Source organism: Eubalaena glacialis, chromosome 1 (genome assembly GCF_028564815.1).
Source record: "Eubalaena glacialis isolate mEubGla1 chromosome 1, mEubGla1.1.hap2.+ XY, whole genome shotgun sequence".
In the NCBI taxonomy this organism is placed as follows: Eukaryota; Metazoa; Chordata; class Mammalia; order Artiodactyla; family Balaenidae; genus Eubalaena; species Eubalaena glacialis.
In genome coordinates this window covers 11,509,214-11,535,390 of record NC_083716.1, presented here as the reverse complement: position 1 = coordinate 11,535,390, position 26,177 = coordinate 11,509,214, and the positions used below count along the sequence as shown (strand labels likewise).

The following is a 26,177-nucleotide window of genomic DNA, read 5'->3' as shown; positions in this document are numbered from 1 at the left end:
CAGGGAGAAGTTGATAGAAGCAATGTCTAGATCTATTTTGAAATACGTAATTACCTTAAGCACTGCATATAGCTTTATTTCATGATTATTACTGAAAATAATTCTGTAGTATAAAGAAGGGAGGTATTAAAAAATGATTATAGACAAATATTCTGGGTATGGCCCTGTAGTTAAGAAGCAGTCTGGCTCTAGAATCTGTAATCTTTTTTTTGTTTGTTTTGTTTTTTGTTTTTTGTTTTAACATCTTTATTAGAGTATAACTGCTTTACAATGGTGTGTTAGTTTCTGCTTTATAACAAAGTGAATCAGCTATACATATACATATATCCCCATATCTCCTCCCTCTTGCGTCTTCCTCCCACCCTCCCTATCCCATAGAATCTGTAATCTTTACTATTCTCTATTACCCAAAGAACTAAACGCATTACAGATTCAATGCAATCCCTATCAAAATGCCAACTGCCTTTTTTGCAGCAATGACAGACTGATCCTAAATTCATATGGAAATACAAGGGATTCTGAAGAGCCAAAACAATCTTTAAAAAAAAAAAAAAAGGAACAAAGTTGGAGGACTCATACATCACTTCAAAACTTACTACAAACCTACAGTAATCAAGACAACATAGTACTGGCAGAAGGGTAAACATATAGATCAATGGAATGAAATTGAGAGTTCAGAGAAAAAGCTATACATCTTTGGTCAATTGATACACACACATACACATTTTTTAAACAAAGTTGCCAAACCCATTCAGTGGGGGAAGAATAGTCTTTTCAACAAACAGTGCTGTGGGGCTTCCAGATTGGTGAACACAGCCACATACTGAAAGGGTAGCGCACCCAAGTTCCATGGAGACCGAAGCTCTTCCACAAGGGACCCTTCCACACCTTGCCCTATGTACCTCTTCATCTGCATCCTTTATGATATCCTTCAAAATAAACTGGTAAGTGTTAAAACACACACACACACACGGTGCTGGGACAACTAGATATCCACAGGCAAAAGAATGAATTCGGATCGCTACCTCATACCATATACAAAAATTAATTCAAAATGGATCCAAGACCTCAATGTAAGGAGCTAAAACTTAAAAATTCTTAGAAAGAACATAGGTGTTAATCTTTGTGACCTTGCATCAGACAATGGTTTCCTAAACACCAAAAGCATAAGCAACTAAAGGAAAAAGAGATAAATTGGACATCATCAAAATTAAAAATTTGCATCAGAAGACACTATCAAGAAAGTGAAAAGACAATTTATAGAATGGTAGAAAATATTTCTAAATCATATATCTGATAAGGGTCTAATATTCAGAATATATAAAGAACTCTTATAACTCAACAATAAAAGACAAAACCCCAATTTAAAATCTGCAAAGGGGAATTCCCTGGCAGTCCAGTGGTTAGGACTCTGCACTTTCACTGCCGAGGGTGCAGGCTCAATCCCTGGTCGGGAAACTAAGATCCTGCAAGCTGCGTGGCGTGGCCAAAAAAAAGAAAAATATCAATAAAAACCTGCAAATAACCTGAAAAGACATTTCTCCAAATGAGATATACAAACGGCCTATATGTATATGAAAAGACACTATTATACTATTATCATTACAGTAATACAAATCAAAATCACAATGAGATACCAGTTCACCCCCATTAGGATGGCTATGACTAGTAAAACAACAGATCATAACAAGTGTTGAAGTGGACTGGAGAAATTGGGACCCTCATACACTGCTGGTGGAAGTGTACAATGGTGCACACACTTTGGGAAAAAGTTCCAGCATAAAATTACCAGATGGCCCAGCAATCCCACTCTGAGGCATATTCCCAAGAGAACTGAAAACATATATTCACACAAAAACTTGTACACGAATGTTTATAGCAGCACTATTCACAATAGCCAAGTGTTCACCTATGGATAAATGAATAAACAAAATATGGTATATCCATACTATGGAATATTAATTTTGGTCATAAAGGAATACAGTACTGATACGTGCTACAACATAGATAAACCTCGATAAGATTATGCCAAGTTAAAGAACCCGGACACAAAAGGCCACAAGTTATATGAGTTCATTTATATGAAATGTCCAGATTAGGTAAACCATAGACAGAAGTAAATTAGTGGTTGCAAGAGGAGGGAGGAGGGGGCAATTGGGAGTGACTGCTAACAGATATGGGGCTTCTTTCTGGGGTGACGGAAATGATGTGGTGATAACTGCACTCATAGTGAACATACTAAAACCCACTGAACTGTACATTTTAAAACAGTGAATTTTATGTTGTATCTCAATGAAGAAAAAAGAACTATAATCGGAAACAGTTAAAACTGGTGACCTCAGTGGGAGAAGAGCAGCATACTTTTAACTCTTCATTTAATACTATCATGCTGGTTTTTTTTAACCACAGGCAAGTTATTATTCAATAATTTTAAAATTCACATATGTACATGTATATATATCTACATATATGCACATGTATAGATATATGTATTTATGCTTTTGCCACAGCTGCCCAATCCATTCTTCTTCTCTGAGAACTTCCCCCACTGCTGAGGTATGGGCCTCAATAGTTACGACTATCCTTCATAACACTGCCCTGGCCATAGCTGACTAGTGGACCCCTGACTCCATGCTGGGCCAATCAGATTCTCTAACCCTGGAATTTGGGATTAAGATAAAGATGCTAGCTCAAGTGGGTTGGAACTGACAGGTGAAATTGGGAGCTGTGGAATAGAGAAAGATAAAGTTTGCGTGCAGAGATGAACATAGCCTAAGGGAGAAAAACTGAGAAGCGCTGCTTGGTTGGATTCCTGCTAGTTTTCCAATTCCATTCAGTAGTCTCTTGGGATACCAAGCCACCCTTCCTGCCTTTGGGTTTTATAGTCTTATAACAAATCACTTTTTTTCAGTGGTCTAACAAGGGCCAGGTGGTAGGAGAGATCGAAGGTGGGTACAGACAAAAGGGGGTGAACTGTCGGTACAGAATCATGGTGACAATAAAAAAGCAGACAGACTTTTAGATGATTTTATTATCGCTTTAAATTCTCTAAAATGCTAGTGATAAAATACTACTCCTTTCCCTCCTCCACACACCAATGTCCTTTTTTTCATGAGCTAATCTAGTTCTAGTTCTGTTAGATATGACCAAAGTGCCTTGAACATAACCAAAACTAATGATCTTGACCCAAACAACAATCTGAAGAGAACGTACATAAAGAATCAGTTGATAAGCATTCCTACTTTTCTGAAATTAACAGCAGTTATTAATTCAAGTGAAAAAAATTCCTTCTTTAAAATAAAAAATGATTAAAAGAAAAAGAAGTATACAAAACTTTTTCTCATCTAAGATTCCTGCTTTTGTTTAAGGGAAGCAATTTAATATGGGTCAGTAAATGAACAATCACTGTGGGGACTGAGCCATCAGCATTATGCACATAACAGAGTTCAATAAAGTATTCCTAAATCTTAAGCCTTTGGACCTCAAGATTCTACATATAAAATCTTTTAGAGGGCTTCCCTGGTGGCGCAGTGGTTGAAAGTCTGCCTGCCAATGCAGGGGACACGGGTTCGAGCCCTGGTCTGGGAAGATCCCACATGCCGCGGAGCAACTAGGCCCGTGAGCCACAACTACTGAGCCTGCGCGTCTGGAGCCTGTGCTCCTCAACAAGAGAGGCCACGATAGTGAGAGGCCCGTGCACGACGATGAAGAGTGGCCCCCGCTTGCCACAACTGGAGAAACCCCTCGCACAGAAACGAAGACTCAACACAGCCATAAATAAATAAATAAATAAATAAATAAATAAATAAATAAATAAATAAAATTTAAAAGTGTTTAAAAAAAAAATCTTTTAGAAACTGGTACAGAAACATAAAAGGCATTTTATGAAGGCTTACAGGAAAAAATTTACATATGAACAATTGTAATATGGAAGATACAAATTCAAAATATGGATTGGTTCACAAAGATGAATTATGATTCATACAGTTATGATTGGCCTCTAAGAGAATTTCAAAGTTTCTTATCCAAACCAAGAAAAAAGAATTAGGATTTGCATGTGAGAGTAACTCATACCTGGTACGATCACATCGCATTCTCTAAACCAATACAATGTCCACCAGGGCTGTCCTTAGTTTAGATTTGTGGTCACAGTAACCACCACAATTTACACCATTTCTGATTGATTACTCAGTCTTTCCACTGCCTCTCCTCAGCAAATGTTCACGGAGCCCTTTTGATGTACAGGTGTATTCTAGGTGAATAAAGCAGATACATGCCCTGAATTCCCAGGGTGAAAATACAGCCGAGGAACCCAAGAAACAAGTGATTTCAACAACATGCTTTACAAGCTAATTTCCAGGCCACACAGGATCCTATAATTACATGCAGCAGGAGGTACCTAACTTAGGTTCCCAAAGGAAGAGTAAGATTTAGCCAGGAAAGTGGCCCTGGGAGAGGAAGTGGGGACCAGGCAAAGGAAATAGCCTATGCAGAAAGCCTAGAGGCAAGGTTCAAAACCAAAGAACTGAAAGAAGGTTCAATATGAGGGGGAATATAGTGATGAGGTCTGAGAGCTGGGCAGGGGCGGGGCCCAGAAGGCTACATAAACCACAACAGACGGGCATTCCTTTTCTATCTGGGGGAAAGATGGATTCAAAACAATTTCCTACTAAACAAAAAAGAGTCTACAAGTTTAACACCTCACTTACTTCTCACACAAACATACCTGTAAATGCTGTTATGATAAAGTTATTGAATATATTCACAGTGATAGGAAAATATAGCAAAAATATATACTATACATCAGAACAGCTTCTACAAAAACATCATGACTGTAAGTATTAGTTTTCTCTGTAAGACACAACCTGTATGAGAATAAGACATTCTGGAGGGAAACACATCCACAAGGTCCCGGTTCCCACAACACTACACAAACTTTACAAAATACTGTGAAGCCAATATTTTACATCCAAACTACACCTTTTGTACTATAATGAGTCGTTTGCCTCTTAGGATCATACACGCAGGAGACAAAATCTGACACAAATACATTCAAATATATACCAAATATAAAATCATCTCATTGATCCAGCAAGACTAGGATAGGGGTATTTCTCACAAATAAATTTTCTAAACATCAATGACGGGAACTTCACCCTTTAAGCACCAAAACTTACTTTTAAAAGATTTTTCCTAAAAAGTATTTATGCCCCTGCACCCTCTTAAACCTACTGTGCAACTTAATCTTCACTCCACATTTTGGGGCCATTATTTTGGAAATCAATTATTGGTTCCAGTATTCATTACGAACATCAATGACTAGGATTCAGTGGAGAGATATATGCCCCTTCCTCAAAAGCACCCTTGATGGATATACAGTGATTCAAAAAAAAAATTTTTTTTAACAACATATACATAGTTTTAAATTTCTTATCAGGTTGTCGGTGTTCACTGGCTACAGTCCGGTTGCCTATCCAGGCCTTCTTCTAATTTGCTGCTTCTAGTTTCAGCCTGGGAAACCAGCTAACTAAACTAGTTCAAATTATAAGGAAAATGAATGAAGATTTGCTGAGTGAGCCTTTCCTGCAAGAAGTACATATATTTTCTGCCATCGGTTTTGGCTGCTGGGGACTATTGAGCTTCTTAATAGGCGTTCTCACTAATATCCCACAACGTCTTAAGTGAGGAAGGCCACTCTACAAGTTTAAGTTACCTCCTGACACGTCAGGTGTTCTGATCTAACACACTGATTTCTGGTCGGGTTTGCGTCCACCACTCCTAAGCGCAAAAGACATGGGGGTTGCGGCCAAAATGCCCAGTTAACTGCAAACAAACCTAAATTTGCCGTAGCAGAAAAGTGGCATTAACAATAATTGCAGCTAAAATTTACTAAGCTTGCCTGCCACATCCTAAGCTCTTTCTATGTAGGAGCGCGTTTGAGTAGTTCAACATTTCTTGCTACCTCTGGCACAAGAGGAGATGGAGACTGGGCTGGTTTTAAAGGCATCCTTAAAGAAAAATTAAGCTGTTACACTAAATCTTATCTCGAAAAGAGAGGATGTGTGTAATACAGGAGTTAGAGCCAACTTCTGCTGCGAGGGAGCGAGCACTCCCCCGACACACCGGAAGTTTTGAAATATCCTGCAGGCTTCCCCTAGGCAAAGTGCTTTTCCTTCACCCCATCTCCGCCGGCCCTCGCGAAGGTTCAAGGGCCCCTCCGAGCTCTGCCGCACGCGGGGCTCGGGCCGCCAGCAGGGCCACGAAGGGAAGCAAGGCCGTCAATCACGGCCGCCCGCCCGCCCGCTCGCTCCTCGCGGCGTAACCTTGGCCGCTTGCGAATCGCGAATCGGGCAGGTGGGAGGCACCTGCGGCCGGGCCCGGGAAGCCGCGGCCCGGAGTCCGCGGTGTGGAACGCCGGCCGGCGCAGGCCCGGCTGGCCGTCTCGGCCGCGCGAGCCCTCGAGGTAGCCCCGCGTGGGGCCGCGCGGCGGGGCCGGGCCCGGGGCTCCGTCAACTCGGCGGCCCCCCCGGCCCGCCCCCGGCGCCGCCACTCACCAAAGAAGCCCTGCACGATCCCCAGCGGGTGACTGAGCCAATCCTCCCCACAGGGCATCTCGCAGACGGGCCGGAGCCGGCGCGGCCCGGCGTCCCGCGCCGCTGCTCCTCTTCGCTGGCTCGGCCGCTTCTCGCCCGCGCCCTCCCACGCAGGGTGAGCCTCGCGGCGCGGGCCTCCCCGCGCCTCAGAGAACGGCGGCTGTGGCGGCGGCAGCGAGGCGCTGCCGGAGACGGGCAGGCGGCGCGTGCGGGCCCCCAACCTCCACTTTGCACAATGGCGGGAAATAGGCGCCGCCGACCGCGCTGCCTGCGACCTGGGTGGAGCTCGCGCGGGGAGGGGCGGCGGGAGCGCGCTGCGCGGTCCCGCGGCGGGGAGGCGGGGCGGGCCTGCTGGGGGAAGGGGGGCGGGCCGGGGAGGGGCGGGGCCGCGGCGGCTGGGCGGCCGCCATCTTAGAAACGGGCGAAAGGAAGGGCAGGCACGGCCTCGGGATCCGGAGCACGGCGTCGCGGTTCGAGGGAGGTGTTTCGCCGGGTGTCACTCTGCAGGATCGAAGGGGGAAACTCCCGAGGTCCGGTTTATACATTTATAGTGCGAGGCTTTGCACAGGCTTTGCAACAGCCCAAAAGCACAAGCCCAAAGAGACCTCAAAGTTATCGCTGGGCAAAATTAGAGTGTAAAGCAGCCTTTGGTGTCCGCCCACCTCATGGCGTCCTCTTGGAGCCTTTTTTTTTTTTTTTTTTTTTTTGCCGATGGCAACTCTTTTTTCTGGTTCCCTGCCCAAAACCCTATGTAGTGACTTTCCTTCAGCTGGATCAAGTCTTACCCCACTGAGGAAGGTGTACATTTAGATAAGGGGGACTTTGAAAAACCCCAAGCTCACTTTCTGTCATCTCAGGCACTGCAGAGGGGCTAGTTCCTAATTGAGAGGCAAGTTCGTAACTGTGAAAACATACCCTGGCCTGTGTCTGCCTAGAAGCTGGAAACAGCCGAGGAGCTTTGGCGAGGTTCCTACAGGACGTGTGTGTCAGGACACCCTCAGAATGAAGACGGTGGCATCAGCACACACAAAAGATCAAGTCAACAGTAACCTTTGAATGAGGAAATTTGGGAAATATGCAAGTTCTGTAATGAAACAGCCCCTAGGCCTGGAATATATCTAAGAAAATCTCAGTCTCGTCAGCTGAAATACGGCGTATTAACGGAAGGATCTGAATGGCGTCTAGAAAGTGGGGAGCTGGAGAACCTGAACTCAGGTCTCAAGCCCTCCTTAGGGCAAAAGGTGTTATTTTGTATTTGTCACCGTGAACCGATTACATTTTGCACCCGGTATCGAGGGGTCAAGGTTGGTTGAATCCGCAGATGTGGAAACTGCAGGTATAGAGGGCCGGTCACCCAGGGCCACTGTTCTCTGCCATTTTATATAAGGGACTTGAGCATCCACAGATATCCGTGGGGTCCTGGAACCAACTCCTTGCAACTAATACCCAGGGATAACTATGACTGGCGTACTGTATCATACCTGTGGCTCTGGTGAGTTTGGGGGAGCTGTTTCAAATTTTTGATATTATCACCACTTCTTTCATTCATTCATTGAACAGAGGGGGTTGCCAAGTCCCTGGTATTGAATGGAGAAACCCCCTCTTTAGCTTTGTGGCCAGTAATACACAAATTAAATATATGTCATGAACATCTGCTTTTATTTATTTATTAATTTATTTAACTTTTTGGCCGCGCGGCAGGGCGTGTGGGACCTTAGTTCCCCCACCAGGGATCAAACCCCTACCCCCTGCATGGGAAGCACAGACTTTTAATCACTAGACCACCAGGGAAGTCCCGAACATCTGCTTTTAAATTGTGATAATTTCAGATTTACTTTATATGAAATTGCAGCTGGATACCAATTCAGCAGTGGCTGGTAACACTTAAGCTTTTGGTTTCTACCTCTGTATTCAGTGATTTGTAAGCAAACAATTGCTCAGATTTTACTTAAAGAGACACTGTGATTCTACTGAAATGTAATTACCTTATAATGTGAATAATTTCACCCTCTAATTTTCCTGTGGCAAGATGTTTTGACACTACTAATAAGTAGTTATGAAAATTTAAAAGGCCAAGGGAAGGTCCATGAGAGTACTTCTCTATGGCAAGTTTTCTCTTCCCACCACTGGTAATCACACTTCTGCCCCCACCCCAAGTCCGTATTTTTAAGGAGGACGTTACGTAACCCTGTCTACAAGTAATTACCGAAGGTATTGGAAATACTGGGGTGAAAAAGGGAGATACCATCCCTGCCTTCATGGTATATACGGTTCAGTGAGAGACTTATTACTAAATAACTATTCATTTACAACCATGATAGGTGCCAGGCAAGAAAAAGTGAAGTTCTATAAGAGGAATGAACAGCACTATGTATTCTAGTGAGGGAGACTTGTGGGGAAAGGATCCTTCAGGGATTTCCTGAAAATGTGACATTTACGCTAGGACTTGAAAGATAAATAAAAGTTAGCTAGGTGAAAAGTGTGAGGGAAAAGTGTTCCAAGCCTTAAAGCTAGGAAAACAAAAACTTGAATAGAAAATTAAAAGAATCACAATTTATTGCATGACATGGCTATCAATAGTGTTTAAATAGCATAATAATGTTACAATTTGAATATTAATCTAACCAACATTATAATTTTTTTAAATATTTTTTAATTTATTTATTTGGTTGCGCCAGTTCTTAGTTGTGGCAGGCAGGCTTCTTAGTTGTGGCATGCAAACTCTTAGTTGCGGCATGCATGTGGGATCTAGTTCCCTGACCAGGGATTGAACCCGGGCCCCCTGCATTGGGAGCCCGGAGTCTTATGCACTGCACCACCAGGGCAGTCCGTATAATTTAACTTTAGGAGGCTAGAGGGATGAGGATATATAGGATTCATATATGTGGTAAGGACAAAGAAGACCAAAAAGAGCAAAATCCTCATCTTTCATCTGGGAAGTCAATACATAATGCAAAGGAGAAAAAAAGGAACAGAAGTGACATGTAATCATGTTAATTTAAAAATATAGAAATACAGAAAGAATCAGCAGAAAGAATTGAATGTAGTTGCCTCAGGATGGGGTAAAAGTTTCTTTTAAACATTTGCTTGTTTTCTATATACTAATCACAAATTCAGCCTCAGCTGCACTAAAATTTCCACCAGATCCTTAAAGCAATGATTTTGGTATTTGTATGCTGTCTTGTTCCCCGGCACCTAGAACAGTGTCTGACATCATAGATGCTCAATAAATATTTGCTGAATGGATAATGCACACTTTCCATCAATTGCCCAAATCTCCTCTCTAGATATTTAGACACATCAGGTATTTTATATACTTTATTTTCTTGGACATCTTTCCCAAAGCCCTTTTTCCTATTCCAATCTGGCCTTTGTTGCCTTCTACTTCTTAGGATCTTCTACCACCATTATCCTAACTCTTCTTTAGGATTCATCTGTTCATTGAGACTTTGAAAAAAGTCTGTTCTCTCCTTCCAGGGCTATATAAAGTTTTCCCAGGGAAGAACTGCATTTCCTAGTTACAGAAGTGTAGCTGAGGTTGGTTGCCTGGCTAGGGACTACATTTCCCAGCCTTCTTTGATGCTAGGTAGGGCTGTGTGATTAGGTTTACCAAAGAAACATGAGGGAATGTGACATCTGGAACTTCCACTTCAATTTCTTAAACATTTGGCCCTGGATATGTTCTTTGCTCCTTCCTGATTGATGGGATGGTGATTACTAGAATGACCTTGTGCTAAAGTCAGCCTGGATTTTATAGGAACATTGCATTCCGAGATCTCTTTCTTAACAGCTGCTAGCATTACTCTAAATAATACCAAAAGTATTATCAGAAGTGGTGTGCTGTCGTAAAAAATAGAAAATTATGTGGCCCTAGTTTAGTGGTTGGATAGTGGATGACAATAGGTGAAAGACAAAATGCCTCAGGCAATGAAGGAGATGATTTTATTCAGCCTGTTGCAATAGGGAGAACACGCATTCAGGACATTTTTAAAGAAGAGGGGTAAAATTTGAGGTTTTATAAAACAAGGGAGTCATTGAGGATGGGTAGGGGTGAGTCTTATTTTGGAATGTGCAAGAGCAAGGTGGTCCTTTACAGTAAGCCCTTTCTTAGAATACAAAAGGGAGCAGGAATTTTTTTTTTTTTTTTTTTTTTTTGCCTTGCCCCCATGACTTGCAGGATCTTAGTTCTGAGACCAGGGATCGAACCTGGGCCCCTGCAGTGAAAGCGCCGATTCCTAACCAGTGAACTGCCAGGGAATTCCCAAGGAGGAATTTCTTAACCATTCCTGTTTTCTGGGGAGTGAAGGAAACAAATAGGAAAGTTGGCACTCATCAACCAAGTCCTGACCTTTGTGAACCAATTGCTCTACTGTCAGAGAATACAGGTTCTATTGTTAAATATGGTCTGGCCACTGTTTGTGTATTCAGTCTCTCAGATATACCTTGCAAGCCACGTATGTAATTTAAAAGTTAAATTTAAAAAAGTAAAAAATAGGTAACACTAATTTTAATAAAATATTTAACCCAACATATAAAAATATTATAATTTGAACAAATAATCCATATGAAGACTATTAATCTTTTTTTAAATTAATTCTTCAAAATCCAGAGAGTATTTTACACTTATAGCACATCTCAGTTCAGACAGCCACATTTCTAATGATCAATAGCCACAGGTGGCCACTGCTACCAGATTAGGCAGCATAGGAGAAATTGGGGCCTTCCAGGATTGGAAAAACCAATCAATTCAGTATTCAAACCCTAGAAGGATTCACTCAAAGGTATTTTCAAGGGTCCTTTAAGACTTCTCAGGTAAAGTAGAGAATCTAGCCCTGTGGCAAAGATCAGATCAAGGTTGTAGCCTGGTTTCAGATGACCTCAAGTTAACCAACATTAGGCTGAGAGGAAAAAGAGCTCAGGTCAGACATGGAAGTTATTGGAAATAAAAAACCAGAAGCCTGGCCTGAAAAAGTCTGCAACTGTTCAAGCCTGAAAGCAAGTCTCAGGCCCCAAACTCATACCAACAGGAAGTAAATTGCCAAAGCTGTACAGCCCCCAAAGAGGACATGCTTCCCAGTGCTACTTAACATATGGCCTTGGATGACCATGGTCAAGGAGAAACCCCCCAGAGGGCAAAGCCAGGGCCAGGAAGAACTGTGGACTGGGGAGTTATTTACAGAGGACCAAACCAAAGACAGTCAGGACTAACCACAAACATTCTCCACTGTCAGGGCAAGGAGTATTTTCAATTTATGCCTAGCAGGATTCAATCATTTCTATGGCACCGTGATTACTGTGTTTTCCATTCCTCTTTTTTTCCCAGTGGGAGTCTCCATTGCAGTTACCCGGTTTTTGCTCCACAACTGTCTATTGGGTGTCTTATAGTCGTAGCTCCTGAGGAACCACATCCAGACTCATTGGAACGGGCTGAGCTGCCTAGAGATCCTGGACTTTTAAGCTGGATGAAGCTGGTTACCACCCTTGGGGCATGAGTATGTTCTATTTGGGAATAAGGGTGGGTACATGATGGCCAGAGGGACAGACTGCCATGGCAATTGCCATTTGCCCACCAAAATCTTCTTCCTCCATAGTTACAGAATTGTAGTTACGATGTGGGTACCCAGGTGGGGAGTGTATTGTCCAGCTCTTCTTGCACCCAAAAGGAGTGCGTTTTGTCGAAGTTCACACTAGTGGAATGTGAACAAAAGTGATGTGTGCAACTTCTGTCTCACTTGTTAGGATGGGACATTTGTCCCTGAACTGCCCTGACCCCTTCCGACTTCCTTGGGTGGCAACAACTTGAGCAGCCTCAGAAGCCCCATGTTGAAGACAAAAGCTGGTCACCAACATGTACTTTTGTGTGAGTGAGACACGAACATTTGTTTGAGCCCTTGCATTTTTGGGTCTTTTTGTTTGGGAATTTGCTTGAATTCCCCTGTACACCTGTGTTGGATATCATGTTACCTGCATCCCCCATAGGAAGACTTTCTTAGCCTTATTCTTTTATTTTTGGTGGAGCAAATCCTTCATATTTTCTTAGAAAGTGTGCTTGAGAGGGAAATATTTTGGGAGCTGAATTTCTTGCATTTGACCTGTTTTTATCCTTCTGGAACCTTAAGGGATCTTTGTCTCCAATGCTCCAGTATGTATATTTTCAACTATTGTGCTGGGTACCAATTAGAAACTTGTATACTTCATTTCTGGGAATTAAAAAAAAATTTTTTTTCCTTGATGATTCCCTCCCCTGTACTTTCTGTCTCTCTTAGCAGAGCTCTTAAAATTCAGATATTGGATTTTCTTGCATGGCAATCTAATTTTCTTAGGTTTCTCTCCTAGCTTCCATCTGTTTGTCTTTTTGCTTTACTTTTTGAGAAATTTCCTTATATTTATTTTCCTTCTACTGACTTTTTTGTTCCCTAAATATTTCTTTTCTTTTCTTTCTTAAACGTCACCCTGATCTTGTTTCTTGGTTGCAGATCCCTCTGAAGATATTATTGATAGAGTTTTGAAAGTTCTTGCCTTCCTGTGTCGGTAATTTCTTCTAAATTGCCATTTCCTGTTCCTTTTGTGGATCTTGCTTGAATCACTAGCTTCCAGGTTAAAGAATCTTCTCGACTATGTGGTAATCGTATTTAAAGTGTGGGGACTACCTCCCACCTGTGCTTTTTCTGATCACACCTGTCAACCTGACTTGGTGCCCAGCACATCACCTTGTACAGAAAGCAACACAAACCTTCCTCCAAAAGAATGGCCATTTCTGACAGTGACAGAACACGAGGCTCTTTTCCCACAATTTCTGAATCACCTACATGTGAGCTGATGCCTCCTACATCTCATCTTAAGCCTGGACTTCTTTCTTCAGTTTCAGAGCCATATATCTAATGGCCGGGCATCTCCATTTTTAGGTTCCAGTTTGTCCTCCTGTTCCACTGTGTTCCCTGAATCAGAAATTAGCACACTTTCCCTTCAGTCACCTGTGTCTCATCCTCCCCGTTCACCTGCCTTGCCAGGTGGAGGTGAGTATGGAAGACAAGAGAGGGTGGCTGTCCCCTAGAGTGTGAATTGTCACGGCTCTGCCCGTTTGTCCACTCTTGTATCCCCCGTGTCTGGCATAGGAGCAGGTTCACATAATAATATTTGCTGAATGAATATCTGAACAAAACAAGAAGCGTGGGGACTAAAAAGGTGATTGGGAGCTCAGAGCATATACATGGGTCTTGTTGGTTTTTTTGTCTAGATGAGTTTATTTTCATACAAGTATTTCATGGAAATAGGAATGTAGCAAGCCAGTCAGGGTAGTAGGAAACAAATTTTAAGTGCAGGTTCGCGCATGTTGCTCTATTTACACCTGGGAGCAGGCTTTCGCAACCTCGGGCGCAGCAGCTGCCCTCGTCCGAGGCCCCTTTGCAGACGCAGCCCTGGGCACACTTGGCACAGCTCACGGGGCAGCAGGGGCAGCAGCTCTTGCAGGAGGTGCATTTGCAGGAGCTACAATAGGCGCAGGAGCCACCAGTGGCTCAGGAGCACTTAGGGTCCATTGTGAGCCGAGCTGAGGCCAGAGGTCCAAATCAGTGACAAAGAAGAGGTTCTTGGGTTAGTGGAGGGTGTGTTCTGGTGCTTGTTGATTGTGAGCTTAATTATGGGGTGATTCTGCTCTGGGCTGTCTCATTGGGAAACCCGGATTTAATTCTCTCTAGATCTTTTGTTCCCTGACCCCAACAAGATGCTTCTAATCTCCTGCCTAGAGGTTGAAGACCCGGCAGCTAGTGTTTTTGGAGCTGAGTGAAGAAACCGGGCTGGCTTTGTGGAACAGGGTGTTTTATTTCTCAGTATGTATGTATTTGCTTAATTTTCCTTCTGTTTTACCCTCTCCAGAAGGGAAAACTCAGCATTTTTCCTTTAAGGGGGATGGTCAATAGTCCAGTTACTGAGAGTGGGGGAGGGGATCTGTTTCTTAAACAGTTTTAACCAATCCTCCTAATTATAGGACCTCTCTCTTCCACTGGACTGCCACTTCCAGAGGTGCCTGAGGTTATCAGGTCCTAAATCTTTTGGTGATCCTGTGGTGCAAATAATGTTGCCTTTGAGCTTCCCTCATTACTGGTTTCCTAAATCATCTACTACTTGCCTATTTTTTTGGTGCCTTCCAAAATCTTGTTGCTGCCAAATCTTCTCCCATTCTCCTCATCCTTATGGGTTTATGCCTAAAAAAACCAAGCAAATCCATCTGTGTTTTCAACAGAGCTTCAGGAAGAAGAAAATGAAGATACAGCTGTTCAATCTGACATCTTTCCCCGGAAATTACTCCTATTTCTGTTCATTCCTACTCCAATCGCTCTAATTTGAGCCACCATCATTGCTCAGCTGGTCCACTGCAGCAGTCTGCCAACTGTTCTTCCTGCTCCCAAGGCTTGCTCTTTCCTTATCTATTTTATTACACTGAAGACAGAGTGAACTTTCTACAGAGCAAATGTTATTTCTCCACCTTCCTTTAAACCCTTCTTTCAGTCCCTTTTGCTCTTAACTTGTAAGGACCCTGTGTCATCTGGCCTTGGTCTACTTTTCATTCTTATCTCCCAGCTTTCTCCCAGTTGCTCACTAGGCTCCAGCCATGCTGTAACCCATATTTCTTTTAACATTCAAATATGGCATCTTAAGGTATCCCTACATACTGTAACTTTATCTGTAATTGTCTCTCTCACCACTTCTTCCGGTCCCTCTCCTCCAAGCTTTTCCGGTTAACTTCTACTCATTGGCTTTCAGGTGTCAACTTTAATATTTCTTCTTCAGGAAAGCCTTTCATGTCACTCCAGATGAGGTAGATCCTTTGTTGATGGTCTGATTGTTCTAAATACTTGCTACCCCTCCCCTAAAAGGGTTACACCTCCCTCTCCTGATGGTGTCAATATTCCACACAACACACTTTGAGAAATTCTACATTATTACTTTCATCACACTTTAGTTCATTGTTATTATGTGTTTAGTTGTCTGTCTTCCTGACCAGACTATAAGCTCCAAGAAGGAAAGGTCCTGTGTCTATCTTGTATACCATGGTACCCCCAGTGTTTAGTATACTGCTTCGACCACCCATAGTAATGACAAAGACCCCCTTGACCAAACTCTAGAATGGCTACCAACAGCTTAAGGCCATGTCCCCAGGATGAACCCTGTCCCCCTTAAAATGCCTGCCTGAGAAAGCTCAACACTGCCAGGAGAATTTACTGTTTCTTCCAACCCAAACCAGGTGATAGGCATATAGGCCCTGAACCTCCCTTAAAGCAGTTACTTTAGAAAGCTTGCGATTATAAATCCTTTCTCCACCCCTTTGGGATATAAATCTTTTGTCACCCAGAACTGCCTTCTCAAGGACCTGAGAGCTGTCTCCTCCCAGCCTAGTGGGTACCTTGCTCTAACTTGTACCACTGCATGTCATAAAGATATGAGAAGTTAATTTCTGCTCCATATAAGTGCCAATTAACAAACCCCGTCACATGGACCAACACCCCTTGGCACTCTTCAATGCCTTTGCCTTAGCACACGCCAGTCTTTAAAATCTCCAGCCTTTTGTTTTGGGGAAGTTCAGTTCACGACGAACCCACTTCCTTGACGCAATAAAAATCTATCCTTATTGGTTTAAACTAGTATCTGGCTTTGTTTTTGTTTTGTTTTGACAGTAAGCATACTAGTTGTTGAATTAATAAATAAACAGATACTATATAGGTGTGAACAGCTGGGGGAGAGGGTAGTTTCATTATTTGAAAGCTTTTTTTGGGTTTCTTCTATCCCTCTCCCACCCTCCAAGAAGTTGATTATCTGTTATTTTTTCTTTCATAATCTCTACGTGAAAGATGACAATTATATCCAAATTATCCATACTGCATTTTAGGATTAAACTAGTCAGATTATTTTAGACAGGTGTAGAAAACTATTTAAAAAGTCACACGCCTATTTTAAATTTTTATTTATTTATTTATTTATGGCTGTGTTGGGTCTTCGTTTCTGTGCGAGGAGGGCTTTCTCCAGTGCGGCAAGCGGGGGCCACTCTTCATCGCGGTGCGCGGGCCTCACTATCGTGGCCTCTCTTGTTGCGGAGCACAGGCTCCAGACGCGCAGGCTCAGTAATTGTGGCTAACGGGCCTACTTGCTCCGCGGCACGTGGGATCCTCCCAGACCAGGGCTCGGACCCGCGTCCCCTGCACTGGCGGGCAGAGTCTCAACCACTGCGCCACCAGGGAAGCCCCCACACGCCTATTTTAAATGTCAATACCCTGGTTTCTCTTTTAAACTTTTTTTTCTTCCCTGTGGCTTAAAAACTTCAAAAGTTCTACCATTTCTATTTCTGGGCGAATGACAAGAGTTCAATTCAGTCCAAAACGACGTGGGCGGGTTAGATGCGGGTGTATGGTTACAACTGGTGAGTTTGGCTAGACTTAAGCTGCAAATGGCCCACACACCTTTTCCTCCCTCTGTCTGCAGCTAGCACTCTGATACCTGCGCCTGCGGGCTTTCGCTGTTCCTCCAAAATTTTATCTAGTTAGACGCTTCTGTGTGTACTTTTAGGAAGCCTAAAGAGCCCCCGGCAACACGAGATTTTCAGTGCCGATTCGTACTTCAATTCACAACCAGCAGCCCTCCCTCTCCCACGCTCCAGCCCCAGTCGCGGCCTCCACCTCTACCTCCCGTCCGGCCCCGGCAGTGGCCGAGGGTGTCACGTGCTAAGGCCCGGGCGTGAAGCCTACGCCGCCATGTTGGTTCCTGGCAGCCTCGTAGGAGAAAGCAGAGGGAGGCTGACCGGCCGTCCGGAGTTCCGGCCCTTGTGCGCAAGTGCGGAAGTGTGTTGGCCCCGACCGTGACCGGTTTCCTGCTGGTGGTTCCGCACCGGCCCCCAGTAGACGTGTAACGGAAGGTGGGCCGTAGCCATGGCTGAGAGGAAACCTAACGGTGGCGGAGGCGCCGCTTCCACCTCCTCGTCGGGCACTAACTTACTTTTCTCCTCCTCGGCCACGGAGTTCAGCTTCAACGTGCCCTTTATCCCAGTCACCCAGGCTGCCGCTGCCTCGGCCTCCCTGCTCTTGCCCGGAGGTAGTAAGGAGATGAGGATCCGGTGGGGCAAGTGTGTGCGGGGAGGTGGGCGGGCGGCGGGGGGTGGCGAGGGTCGGACGGGAGGTTTTCCTTGTGCCTGGACCCGACCCTCTGGTACCTTGCCAGGGCCATCAGTGGCCAGGTTTGAGTGGCCTGAGGACTTTGGGATGTTGGGGGCGGGGGCCAAGCTCTTCGTGGAAGGAACTGTTCCCAGTGCTGGACACTCCTGAACTGGCATTCCACAGATTTTTGTTGAACACCTCCTGGTGTGCCAGGTGCTTGCAGGGAATGCAAAAAAGTTAGACAGTGCCTCCTCCTCTCCTAGGATACTGTAGGATATCTCTTAGGATAGACACGTAATATTTGCAAAATAGAGGTACAGAACGCAGCCATCTTTCAAGGCGGTGCATCATTTTCTCTAAGGAGCCCTTGCTTGTTCTCAAGTCCCTACTCCTGTGTGCACCTTAGCACTTTGTACATATCTTTATTATTGTCTAGGGAGATTGCTTTTTAACAATTACGTGGCATAACCCAGAGCTGGTGTTTAAGAGCACAGACTGTATTCCAGCCCTAGCCCTGCCAGTAACTTGCTGTGTGACCTCAGGCATGTTACTTTACCTCTCTGTTCTTCATTTTCCATATGGGCTGTGATGAGAAGTGAACTGATTTTTGTAAAGCACTGAATATAGTGCCTGGCACATAGTGTTATATAAATGTTTGTGAAATAAACATGTCTGCCTCTCTATTTGGACTGTGAGCTTCTTGAAGTTTGCAGCTATAACTTATTTACCTTTTTATTTCTAGGATCTTGTTTAGTGCCTAGCACATAGATCCTCAGTAAATGTTGAATATTTTCCTGTTGAATAATTTATTCTTGTTTGGAGGACTGAGGAAAATTTCATGGAGAAGTGAAGAAGGGCAAATCGGAGACAATACATGATGGTTCCCCTTCCTTTGTGTTATGTTTCCTTTTGGTATTTATCACCACCTGACATGTACAAATATTTGTTTATCTTTTTAAAATTTTTTAATTTATTTTACTTTTTATTTTTGGCTGCGTTGGGTCTTCGTTGCTGCGCGCGGGCTTTCTCTAGTTATGGTGAGCGGGGGCTACTCTTCGTTGTGGTGTGCGGGCTTCTCATTGTTGTGGCTTCTCTTGTTGCGGAGCGCGGGCTCTAGGCGCACGGGCTTCAGTAGTTGTGGCACACGGGCTTAGTTGCTCCGTGGCATGTGAGATCTTCCCGGACCAGGGATCGAACCCTTGTCCCCTGCATTGGCAAGTGGATTCTTAACCACTGTGCCACCAGGGAAGTCCCATATTTGTTTATCTTATCCCACTAGCATGTAAGCTCCATGAGAGCAGGAATTTATGCCTAGAACAGTGTCTGGTATGCTGTAGACCGATTTTTCAATAGAAACTTGTTGAATGAATGAAAGGGTGGCAGTCAGGAATATGTATATCTTGTTTTGATAGTGTGGCTGAAAGGTTCAGCATTGCCATTTTTGGTGGAGGACTAGCATGGCTAGAGCAGAATGCTTTGGGAGGTTGCAGGAATAAATAAGGCTGTACATGGGGTTTTCATGTCATTCTCTGCTTCACAGATGTTTGGTTCATGCCCATCTTCCTTGCTATATAATTTGTGTCTGTTACTGTCAGTAAATGCTAAACATCTTCATTGCCAAGTACAGGATAACTTACCTGTCTTGAAAACTATTGTTTCTTGGAGATGGTTTATTTTTTTAATAAGAAAATTAATACTTTTTAGAGCTAAAATTCTGTAACAAATATTTTTCTACCTTTAGAAAAGATTTGATCATTAGAAACCCATTCAGATAATTTCCAGGACAAAAGGAGAACCTGTCACATTGGAAGCAACGGTTAATCATGTCAGTGAAAGAGACACATAGGAAGCAATTTCATTCATTCCACAAACCTGGATTGAGCAGCTTCCGTTTGCCAGGCCCTGTTCCCGATGTCAGGGAGACACAGAGGAGCAGATAGCATTGCCCTCAACGACTGCACAGTATATACAGACACAGTGTACCCAGCTGTGTAAGTAATTGTGATACAGGTTTATGATGGCTGGAAAGAGGGATTGATAGGCTGCTGTGAGAGCTGTGGCTGTCAGGCTGGCTGACCAGGGAGAGGACATCCCTCGGGCCTTCAGGACCTCAGAGAGGAGGCAGTTCTTGAGCTGAATATTGAAGGATACATAGAAATTAGGGAGTCTGGGGAGACAGACATGTGAGAGTCTGGAGGTGTGAGAGAAACCTGCAGATCTGGTGGGATTTGGTGGTAGGTGCTCACATTCTCTCTCCCTCCCCCGCTCTTTCCCTCTCACCCCATCCCTCCCCCCCTGCACCCCTCCATGTGGCTAGAGTGAATGCAGGGGAGTGCTTCAAGTGGTCAGCGGGGCCCAGATCACGAAGGGCCTCAGACACCACACTGAGGAGTTTGTAGTTTACCCTGTGGGGTGTGGGGGGTGCCCTTGAAGGGTTCTAAACAAGGCCAGTGGGATTAGAGGTGTGTTTCAGAAAGACTGGAGTTTTCTGAGATTGCACCAGAGTGAAGCTGACCGTGGCAAGAGTGGCCGATCTGGAAGCCACTGTGAGTCAGGCAGGAGCCGGTGGCACTCTAGCCCTGGTCAGCCACGCTGGGTGTGAAGAGCAGGGAACAGATATGAGAGATTGTTACACCGTCAAATTGTTGGGACTTAGTGACTCACGGGGGGGGGTCCAGGCTGTGCAGTGCAGAGTCCCCTTCTCTTTGTTCAGTTTCAGCCCCAAGACATAGCACCGCCTGGCATATAATGGATACTGTGTACATATTTCTTTAATGAGGATCTGAATGATTAAATGAAGGGTGTGAGAGAGAGGGAGCGGTCTGAGAGAGCAGGTTTCTGGTTTGAGTGTCTGGATGGATGTTGGCAGACATCTGTTGAGGTTAGTGAGATGTGTAAACGGAGCACATGAAGGGGGACAGTTAAGATGACAGATTCAGTTCAGGCTTACTAAGTCTGAGGTACATGTGGCTGAACCTGCCAAAAAGTATTGAGGAGGCAGTTGGAAAATAGGTTCTGGGACACATAAGATCAGTCTCAGTTTGAGACAGAGTTGGGAGTGTCACAAGTATACAGGTGCTCATTAAAGTTATGGGTCTTGATGCCAGATGTGTCCACATGTAATTAGAAAGTGCCCCTGAGGTGAGGCTGGCAGCTTGTTGAGATCAGTATTTTGTTTGTAATTGATGCTAATCAGAAAAAAGTTTCTTGGATCAGGTTGATCCCAAGTTGTCTTAAAGGATGAAAGATACCACAGAGGTTTTTTCCTCTGTTTTTAGATGTTAAGACATCAGCTAAGAAATCTGAGTCCAAGTGAGGTTCATGTGACTGAAAAGAGAGGGTAGGAATCAGAAATGTATCAGAAAAGTAGAAGGATATAAGCAGACAGGGGGCCTTGTGCAGGAAGATACTTTTAGTTACAAAGAAACAACTCAGAGGAGTATTTTGAATAGTGGAGTATCTCAGTTAAATTGATGTCTGTGAAATATAATGAGAGCAGCCTAAGAGCTGAAGGCCTCATTCAGCAGAGGTCAAGAAGGAGCTCAGAGCTTGAAAGGCCACCCTTTGGCAGGTCTCAAGGGCAGGGACCAGTGTGCCTGTGTGCTGGGAGAGGGTCCACCCTTCTGATCTGCTCTATGCCTCCAGCAGTGGGAGATAAGAGGGAATTGGAGATGAGAGGGAATGAGATGGGAGAAGGAAAAGATTAGGAAGAGGAGGACAATGTTAGAAGCTAAAGCCTCCTAAAAGTTTCCTGAGGAAAGGTAGACTGGGCTTTTTTATTTCTGTTTATTTATGTATGTATGTATGTATGTATGGCTGAGTCAGGTCTTCGTTGCTGCACGCGGGCTTTCTCTAGTTGCGGTGAGTGCGGGCTACTTGTTGCAGTGCACGGGCTTCTCATTGCGGTGGCTTCTCTTGTTGCGGATCACGGACTCTAGGCGCGTAGGCTTCAGTAGTTTTGGCACACAGGCTTCAGTAGTTGTGGCTCGTGGGCTCTAGAGCGTAGGCTTCAGTAATTGTGGCATGCAGGCTTCAGTAGTTGTGGCTCGTGGGCTGTAGAGCGCAGGCTCAGTAGTTGTGGTGCACAGGCTTAGTTGCTCCGCGGCATGTGGGATCTTCCCAGACCAGTGCTCGAACCCATGTCCCCTGCATTGGCAGACGGATTCTTAACCACTGCACCACCAGGGAAGCCCAGACTGAACTTTTGAGGCCATGTAGAAGGAAAATGTTTTTATCAATATTTTACGACTTGGTAGCAGAAGAGAGGATAAATAGTTTGGTGCTAATAATACCCACAGTGAAGATCACGTTGGGCAAAGGGAAGTGAGGAGAACTTCCCTTAGTTAGAAAATGACTTTTCCAGTGATTTGGCATTCTCTAATGACTATCTGGTTGTGATACTGTGTGGTTTTAGGGATGGCAATTAATGGTTGACCTACTTTGCCTCAGGAATACAAATACCACATGTTCACTTATATAATGAGTGCTTTGTAGGTAAGAGCCCTGACACACCCCTTGTTGTCAACAGAGTTAATATCTGTACTTTAGTTTCTTGTCCTTACTGTAGAAATAAAGTTTTGTGTATTTGGGTAGCAGAACAGTATTTGAATTGTTTCTTACCAGGAAAAAACAGCATTCAAAATAACATGTAAAACTAGGAGTATAGATTTTGTTTCCATTTTTAAAACCTTCTCCTATATACATATATGCCTACATAATTTATACATATCTACAAAATAAATAGCATATAACTTTATATTTATTTTAAAAGTGTGGAAAGGTATGTATCAAAATATTAACCGTGTTAACAGTGATTGTCTCTGGGAGGTGAGCTTATGAATGAGTTAGTATTTTTCCCTCTTGTTTCTTATTCATGTTTTCTAGTTTTTTATTTCAAAGAAAAAAGAAAAAAAAGTTTTTCATTATTGTCTTTAATGCAGAAATGTAAGTTTGAACAACAAAATAAGAGGTATAATTGCTAGATCTGTGGTATAGAATCTTATCTACAGAGTGATGGCGTACCTTTAAACCATGTACCCTTCTGTTCCCTTTCAGAGGATTCCACAGATGTGGGTGAGGAGGACAGCTTCCTTGGTCAGACTTCTGCTCACACGTCTACCCCACAGACATTTAATTACTTCTCTCAGGTATCAAGCAGTAGTGATCCTTTTGGGAATATTGGACAGTCACCGTTAACAACTGCAGCAACATCCGCTGGACAATCAGCATTCTCCAAGCCCCCAACTGCTCTTCCTTTTACAACCGGATCCCAAGATATGTCGAATGCGTTTTCACCATCCATTTCGAAGGCTCAATATGGTGCTCCAGCTGCTTCACAAATGGGAATAAATACTTATCTGCCTTCTCAGCCTAGTAGCCTCCCTCCTTCAAATTTTGGGAGCCCACCCCAAGGAACGCCCCAACAGGGATACAATCCATATCGCCACACAGCTGTAAGCAGCAGGGCTAATCCTTATATTGCACCACCACAGCTGCAGCAGTGCCAAACACCGGCCCATCCTACCCATCCCCCGCCCTCTGGACCCCCTGTTCAGATGTACCAGATGCCTCCAGGATCTTTGCCATCGGTATGGAAACATGTTTTTGTATCCTAATTATTCACTGTAATTTTTAATCTCTCTCATCTTAACCTATGTTTTTGAAAACACTGTGCTTTTAATAATCAATATGATGACAGATTATTTTCAGAGGGTATGTTTTTGTAAGCTACATGCTTTGAAGTAAACAGTCTTTTAAAGATAGCTCATTGAATGGTTCATATTTTAGTTTATATTATCTATTTATGGAAGTAGTAATTGATTTTAATGAGTTAACCATATGCCAATATTTCCAGATTTAATGTGAGATACCAATAACGAATGTCATCTAGGGACATGTGAGAGTCGGAGCAATTATTAACAGACTGCCAGCTTCTCATTTTTTAATTATACTACTCAATCAAAACACTCAATTAGTGGGACTAAAATTGATTACTCCAATAATTTCTTTTATTTACATTTATGGAGTTTGGATCTAGACAGTCAAACTCTGTCTCAGGGGAGCAATGGAATAACTTTTGCATTGGGTAAATTTTATGAAATTCCTTTATGCCTTTTTTCCCCACTAATTATTCAACTGACTTCCAAAGGGAAGTGAACTGAATTAAAAAAAAGGGAAATGACTAAAAGGAAGAATTAAGAACCCAGCCCAGTGCGGCAGAGATAATAGTATTGCAATCAGAGTGTAACCTGACTTCTCTCTTGGGGATAGAGAATGGGTTCCATTTTACCATCTAATTTAAATCTTACCAATACACAAACTCTTGGTAATGTTGGATTTCAGCATATTGGAAAGTAACCAGATTTGTAGCATGTAATATAAGTTAGTATACTTTGTTTGCTGATGAAATTTTGTAAAGATTCCTAATTAAGAATTTTTAAAATGACAATTTTAAATATAAAAAAAGGTTGCAAAAATAAAAATAGGACAGAGAACACCCCAATACCCTAACCCAGATTTACCTGTCATGAACATTTGTTCTATCATTTGTGAACGTGCACACTGACACGTGTTGGAGTATCCTTTCTCCCCTCCCTCCCTCCCTTCCTTTCTCACTCTGTATATGTGCAATTTTGGGGGGAAACATTTGAAGATCAGTTAAATACATTATGATTCTTTACTCCTAGATACTTCAGTGTGTATTTCCTGAGAATAAGGATATTCTTTTACATAACCACGGTACAGTTATCAACCTCAGTAAATTTGCATTGATAGAATATTCTAAAATGATTTTTAATAAAAATTTTAAAAAATAATTGTATTCTGATTTTTAAAGTATTTTCAGTGCAGAAAATTTGAAAAATGCCAAATAGCCAAATGAATAAAAATTGCCACTAGAAAACCCTGTTTTTATTTTGTTTTATGTCTTTCTTATCCTTTTTTCTAGATAAAAGCAGTGTTTTTTTTTTCTTTTTAAATTTATTTATTTATTTATTTTTGGCTGCGTTGGGTCTTTGTTGCTGTGCGTTAGCTTTCTCTAGTTGTGCCTGAGCGGGGGCTACTCTTCGTTGTGGTGCATGCGCTTCTCATTGCGGTGGCTTCTCTTGTTTCAGAGCATGGGCTCTAGGTGCGCAGGCTTCAGTAGTTGTGCGCACGAGCTTAGTTGCTCCACGGCATGTGGGATCTTCCCGGACCAGGGCTCGAACCCGTATCCCCTGCACTGGCAGGGGGATGCCTCACCACTGCGTCCCCAGGGAAGTCCCAACACAAGCATTATGTATGTCTTTCGTGAACAAGCAAGCAAGCATTATGTATGTTTTTTGTGAACATATTTTAGGTGTTATTAAGATTTTTTCTAAAACGTTTTTAATGGTTCTAGAGAATTCTAGCATATGAGTAAAAGATGATTTATTTAACCAGGTTTCTATTAGACGTTTAGGTTGTATCCACTGATTGTCTATTATAAATAACTTTTTGATATACATTCTTATGGGTAAATTTTTACAATTATATCTTTAGGATGAATTCTTAGAAATGGAATGTCTAGGTCAAGGAATATGCACATTTTATTTTTATTTATATTTATTTATTTATTTTTGGCCATGTGGGATCTTAGTTCCCTGATCAAGGATTGAACCTGGGCCACAGCAGCGAAAGCGCCAAGTCCTAACCACTGGACCAACAGGGAATTCCCAAGGAATATGCATATTTTAAAGATTAAATAAATCACAAGAGACACACTGCTAGGTTGATTTCTGTAAAGGTATTAGTTTACTTTGCCGTCAGTGTGAGAAAGTCCTGTTCACTTTGCAACTGATTTTGGGGTTTGTTAGATATTTAAAAATTTTACTTGCTTTGGAGCCTGGTTATTAAATAGTTGTCTAGAGAAATATTTAGGATAATCATTACTATGTTAGTTTGGGTCTGAAACATATACAGAATTGTTCCTTTGGACAGACGTGATGGTCCTAACTTTTGTCCCCCCCAGATTCCTCCTTCAGTGCAGCCAGGGTTGTCCCCTCCAACCCAGCAGCAGGCACCTGCTAGACCTGCGGGTCCCTCTGTGCAAGCATCATCTCCTTTTCTACTTCAAAACCAATATGAACCTGTCCAACCCCACTGGTTTTACTGCAAGGAGATAGAATACAGACAACTATGGATGCCTTTCAGTGTGTTTGACTCTTTGAATCTTGAAGAAATCTATAACTCAGGTAAGCACAGATCCTGCATCATTTGTATCTGATTTTAGGAAGAGAGGAATGAAGAGTATTTATCCATGGCCTACTTTTTATGAATGTCAAATTCTTTAATCCTTGTAGAGCCTGCCAGCCTCTGTACCTTAAGATGATAATATAAGTTCTGAGTTATTTGAGCAAGGTATTTGAAGAAATGTTTTAGTAATTTTCTTTTTTTGTTTAAAGGTAGTTTAAATCCAAGAAAT

General features: G+C 43.0%; 2 protein-coding genes across 8 annotated transcripts in view; one reads left to right on the top strand and one right to left on the bottom strand.

Annotated features, from left to right (window-relative positions):
- Positions 1-6,885, bottom strand: part of MCMBP (minichromosome maintenance complex binding protein) — a 66,936-nt gene extending 60,051 nt beyond the window's left edge. For 4 of the 5 annotated variants that reach the window (XM_061192681.1, XM_061192682.1, XM_061192683.1 and 1 more), the window contains exon 1: positions 6,555-6,885. In XM_061192681.1, coding sequence (XP_061048664.1) covers positions 6,555-6,612 — 58 coding nt within the window. In that variant the 5' untranslated portion in view covers positions 6,613-6,885. The remainder of the gene's footprint in view (positions 1-6,554) is intronic. The other variant, XM_061192686.1, reaches the window with a different exon arrangement.
- Positions 6,886-17,462: 10,577 nt separating this feature from the next.
- The window catches only part of SEC23IP (SEC23 interacting protein), a 44,069-nt gene continuing 35,354 nt past the window's right edge, over positions 17,463-26,177 (top strand). For all 3 annotated transcript variants that reach the window (XM_061192680.1, XM_061192678.1, XM_061192679.1), the window contains exons 1-3: positions 17,463-17,675; positions 22,793-23,325; positions 25,725-25,947. In XM_061192680.1, coding sequence (XP_061048663.1) covers positions 17,513-17,675; positions 22,793-23,325; positions 25,725-25,947 — 919 coding nt within the window. In that variant the 5' untranslated portion in view covers positions 17,463-17,512. The remainder of the gene's footprint in view (positions 17,676-22,792; positions 23,326-25,724; positions 25,948-26,177) is intronic.